This window comes from Sinocyclocheilus grahami, unplaced genomic scaffold (genome assembly GCF_001515645.1).
Source record: "Sinocyclocheilus grahami isolate Dianchi unplaced genomic scaffold, SAMN03320097.WGS_v1.1 scaffold33.1, whole genome shotgun sequence".
Taxonomy (NCBI): domain Eukaryota; kingdom Metazoa; phylum Chordata; class Actinopteri; order Cypriniformes; family Cyprinidae; genus Sinocyclocheilus; species Sinocyclocheilus grahami.
Window position 1 is genome coordinate 296,631 of NW_015505212.1, and position 5,523 is coordinate 302,153.

At 41.1% G+C, this 5,523-nt stretch overlaps 1 protein-coding gene across 1 annotated transcript; it reads right to left on the reverse strand.

Moving 5' to 3' along the window:
• Window positions 1-67: 67 nt before the first annotated feature.
• lmod2b (leiomodin 2 (cardiac) b) lies at window positions 68-2,934 on the reverse strand. The gene is made up of 2 exons (XM_016266605.1): window positions 2,358-2,934; window positions 68-1,207 (listed from the first exon to the last, which is right to left on the reverse strand). Exons 1-2 carry the CDS (start codon window positions 2,634-2,636, stop codon window positions 68-70), a joined length of 1,419 nt encoding a protein of 472 aa, XP_016122091.1. The 5' UTR covers window positions 2,637-2,934.
• Window positions 2,935-5,523: the final 2,589 nt, after the last annotated feature.

Below are 5,523 nucleotides of genomic sequence, written 5' to 3' on the forward strand. Positions count from 1 at the left end.
TTTTCCGCTATATTTTTAATGAACAACGCAGCAGCACCGCATTCAGCTGGATAGGTTAACAAAAACATTATAATGCAGCGACATCGCATCTCGCGCGCCGCTGATAAGGCTGTCTCCTTAACGCTGGTGGTGGTGGTGGTGGTGGAGGAGCAGGGGGAGCATTCTTCTTTGCCATATCAATGTGTGGTAACTTTGGAGATGACCATGGTGAACTCCAAGGGGAGCTGTAAGGAGAAGAGGTGGTCGTGCTCTTCTGAAGGGCGACTGTTCTTGGGTTTGTTGACATCGCTGCACCTCCTTGCTGGTGGCGCAGCTCCTGCATTCTCTTCTGTCTCTGGAGGTCTTGGTTGCGGGTAAGAATGGTCGTCATGCTTATACGAGGGCCAGGAAGGTCGAACTGGTAACCCAACTTTATCAGTGTGGTATTCTCCCTCAGTAACTTTACAATCTCCATTTCCACTTGACCTCCACAAATGTGCCTCTGATTGTGAAATCGCATTTCCGTAAGAGTACTGTTTCGGGTGAGGGCTTGCACCAGTGCCAGGATACCCTTCCCTGTAATGAAGTTGGACTCAATGTTAAGATTTGTGATGTTGCTGTTTTCTCTCAGCACCTTGGCAATGGCAAAAGCCACCTGGTCATCTGCATGTGTGTTGGCAAGGCTAAAAAAATGTACATGTGTGTTCGAACATAAGGCTTCTGCAAATCGGATAAGTGTGTCTTGGGAGATATTATCAGTGTTGTTGAGGTTGACCTCGGTGGCATCTGGGTCATTGGTGAGGATCTTTTCCAGAACCTCGTCCACCACAGTAGGGTTTCCTGACATGCGACTGGGCTCCTGAACTTTGACTTTTGGTTCACTCATCAGTGGAGAGTATCGTATTACAGGCTCTGCCTGTCTCTGATTGGACTGACCATTGGAAGACCAACACTGCTGTGGGTGAGTGGTACAATCCAATGTCGGTGCTATTTTAGGACAGTTCTCTTCTTTTTCTTCTTCCTCCTCCTCTTCCTCCTCATCTTCTTCCACATCCTCTTCTTCTGTTATCGGCTCCTCTGGTTCACTTTCCTCTTCTTGGTCTTGTTCAGCTTCCAGATATTTTTGTATGTCTTTCTCACGTTTTTCAGCCCCGTCTTTTTCATCCCCAGATTCTTCATTGTTGCTCTCAGTCATGCATTCCTCCTCTTCCCTGCTGTCTTCATCTTTCTGGAATCAACAAAGTCATTGTTAAAACAACATCGGTGCTGTTGTTCCTCTTTTATTATGAGATCTGGTGGCGTATTTCGAGAAGTGTTCGCCGTTTTGATTTCTCATTGCTTTTCGAAATACCCGTGGCGTCATTCCTTTACCCAGATTATGACGGTATGTAAACCATTTGTCTTTTTTGTGAAAGTTAACCAATCGTAACTGTTCAACAATTCAAATTAAAATCTTCAAATATAGCATATACTCTTCTTGAGTTGAAAGGGTTAGTTCACCCAAAAATGAAAATTCTGTTATTAATTACTCACCCTCATGTCGTTTCAAACCCGTAAGACCTTCGTTCATCTTCGGAACACAAATTAAGATATCTTTGATGGAATCTGAGAGCTGTCTGACCCTGCATAGACAGCAACGCAACTGAAATTTAGCTGCGCCACGCGGATACGCTGTTTTCGTTCAGATCAAATCACAACAACGTAGGAAACGGATCCGGCATGACGCAGCTGACACAGAACAGCATACGTTGTTTTACGTCCAGCGGATATTCTCCAAAATGTCACCAGGGTGATGTGGAGGAGACGAATTGTTGAATTAATTTCGTTTTTCTTTTGCACACAAAAAGTATTTTCGTAGTTTCGTATAATTGCGGCTGAACCTCTGATGTCACATGGATTATTTTACAGATCTCCTTGCTACGTTTCTGGACTTGGGAACATTTCAGTTGCGTTGCTGTCTATGCAGGGTCAGACAGATCTCAGATTCCATCAAAAATAATTTAATTTGTGTTCCTGAAGATGAACGAAGGTCTTACGGGTTTGAAATGACATGAGGGTAATTAATGACAGAATTTAAATTTTTGGGTGAACTAACCCTTTAAATCTCACACTCATAGCTTAACACTGGGGCAGCACCCTCAAATGGACTACCTTATTTACCCCTATAGTAGTACCATAAGAGTATACATATTACTACCCTAAGGGTACATATTCTTATTCTAAGGTACTAATATGCACCCTTTATAGGTAAATAAGAGACAAACGTGTCTCTTTATTGAGTACTACCCTATTGACAAGCTGTTGTACCCCAAAAAGCAAAATGTTTGCAAATGTTTTTCTGACAGTATAATTAGTGTTTGAGGTTGTTGATCACTCACCTGTCTAGGGCTTGTGGATCCGATCCTCTCCTCCTCCAACAGTTTTCGAGTCTCGTTTTCCCAGTATTTCATAAGAGCTTCCCTGCTGAATGTTCCAGTGCGTGTCTTAGCTGTCTGATCTCTCTGTCGCAGTCCAATGGGTAGGTTGTCGTCTGGGTCAATATCAGCCAACTCCTTCTCCAGCTCCTGGAGCTCCTCAGCAGTCAGCGAGGCCAACAGCTCATCTTCATCCAAATCCTCATACTTACTCAGTTCCCGCCTGTAGCCGAATGTACTCATGGCCTCTCGGTCGTCTTCTCAGAGTCTTAAAAGTCTTGGATTTGTCTCAGTATTGGTGCATCAGATCTTTCTGGGATCTGGCGTCTGGGATCTTTCGAGTGGTGTAAGCGAGATTGAGTGCTCATGTGCTGTGGTGGGCAGCTGGAAAGTGTCTTAAGAGCAGGATCAGAGAGACCTGATACAAAGCCCCAGCCCATGATGCCGATGCTTTTTTGGGAGGCAGGAGTCAATCAGCATGTGAACTCGCAACATGGTCACAGCGAGGCCTGTAAGTGAATGCTGACTGCATTGTTCATGTCCAAAATAAGCAGATAGACTCTGAGGAGATGGCTAGAGAAATGGTAATGTCGTTATTTGCAGCAAGGTGGTATGTACTTGAATCTGAAATGCTTAAATAGGAAAATCTATTCTAAATTGCTCTGTATGTAGTTACTTGTGTTATAATGGTGCATTAAATGAAATCACAACTAGCTACTGCCAGTAGCCCTGCTACTGGTACAATTTAGTGTTGTTGACAAATGTTATCATCAATTTATTTTGTATGTTTAGAATTTGACTACCCAGAATACTCTTAGGTGATTTTAGGTGTCTTAAGAGCAGGATCAGAGAGACCTGATACAAAGCCCCAGCCCATGATGCCGATGCTTTTTTGGGAGGCAGGAGTCAATCAGCATGTGAACTCGCAACATGGTCACAGTGAGGCCTGTAAGTGAATGCTGACTGCATTGTTCATGTCCAAAATAAGCAGATAGACTCTGAGGAGATGGCTAGAGAAATGGTAATGTCGTTATTTGCAGCAAGGTGGTATGTACTTGAATCTGAAATGCTTAAATAGGAAAATCTATTCTAAATTGCTCTGTATGTAGTTACTTGTGTTATAATGGTGCATTAAATGAAATCACAACTAGCTACTGCCAGTAGCCCTGCTACTGGTACAATTTAGTGTTGTTGACAAATATTATCATCAATTTATTTTGTATGTTTAGAATTTGACTACCCAGAATACTCTTAGGTGATTTTAGTTTTTTTTTTTAGAGCTAAAGTAACACGTCACAGGCTGTGAGGGGCAGATTATCCAAAGAACTGTTATCAGCCTGGCATGAACCATTGTGAGGATTTAAATAAATCCTCTTCTCTCTCTTAGCCTTTTACTGGTTTTGTCTCGCTTTTGATGTCATCATCAGGATTAAAATTTGCTTTATTATTGTATTTATCAAAAATTTTAAATTTAGTGAATCTAAAGAGACTAAAGGTTAATATGGTGTGGATATGAATGGATTTTGAAGTCTGCATGCTGTCAGGTCAGGCCTGTGTGTGTAATGATCAGATTTGGTCTTATGTGAACACTCGGATAAGCTGTTTGTTGTCCCATAGGATCCAAACAACCACGTAAGGCTAGGATCTGTGTTTATGACAGGAACACAATGTCTGCTGCATCTCTGCAGACGCTGACTGGCGTTGACAGTGCAGGAATGTTGTTGGTCTGATAACAAGTGCCTCTAGCAACAACCGCTTCCACAAAATCCAGTGTTTTTGGACTGGGGTCATGATCAGTGTAGGTGAAGTTTGAAATGTATGTCAAATTGTTATGGTTTAAAAAGTAATGCAATGTGATAAGAATACAATGTCGGTCAAAATGTTTCCAAAGTAGACTAGGTATTTATGTAGCATATACTGTATATTTACACACTGCAGACTGTTTAGAGTAAATTTTAGGAAACCTGTCAGGATCATGTCCAGGTCAAGTTTCGCTCCAAAATTGAAAAAAGGTGCATATGCATAAAACAATTATTTTCTTTCTATTTATTTTTCATTTGGTTTTAAGGTGAAATGTGACCTGGACATGCTCTTGATATGTTTTGTGAGCATTAACATATGAAAATTATATAATCATGGTAATATTGTTTATAAACAAATATCTTTACATTATCACAAAATAACACTGTTACAATTGGTTTCACTCGTATAAATAAATTGGAATAAAATACATGCACTGTAAAACCCAGAAAGTTACAGTAACTCAAACTGTTTGAGGAAACCGATTGCCTTAAACCATTTGTTTTAAAACAAATAAATGAGTACTGTAAACTCATATACATTAAAGGGATAGTTCACCCAAAAATTTTAAGGGCATCCAAGATGTAGGTGACTTTGTTTCTTCAGTAGAGCACAAACGAAGATTTTTAACACAAACCGTTGCAGTCTGTCAGTCATATAATGGAGGTGAATAGGAATCACGGCTTTGAGAGTAAAATAAAAACATACACAAACAAAACCAAATTAAACCCTGCGGCTCGTGACGATACCTTGATGTGTAAAGACACAAAACGATCGGTCTATGCAAGAAACTGAACAGTATTTATATCGTTTTTACTTCTGATTCACGCAATGGCCGAACTGTTCCAACTGTCCTGCCACCTATCTCTCAAGTGGACCATTGACACTCCTAATTGAGATTGTAGATAGAGTGTCAATGGTCCATTTGAGAGACATAGGTGGCGGTAATGCACTTATAAGTCTGTGATCCGCCGTAAAGCAAGAAGACGACGACGACGCCTCATGCGCCTGCTGTTGAGAACTCGCTCAGGAGGATGCGCTGCCGCTTAGGACCGTTCGGACATTGCGTGAATCAGAGGTAAAAAAATATATAAATACTGTTCAGTTTCTTGCACAGACCGATCATTTTGTGTCTTTACACATCAATGTATCGTTAATTTGGTTTTGTTTGTGTATGTTTTTTTTACTCTCAAAGCAGTGATTCCCATTCACCTCCATTATATGACTGACAGACTGCAACGGTTTGTGTTAAAAATCTTCGTTTGTGTTCTACTGAAGAAACAAAGTCACCTACATCTTGGATGCCCTGGGGGTAAGCAGATAAACATCA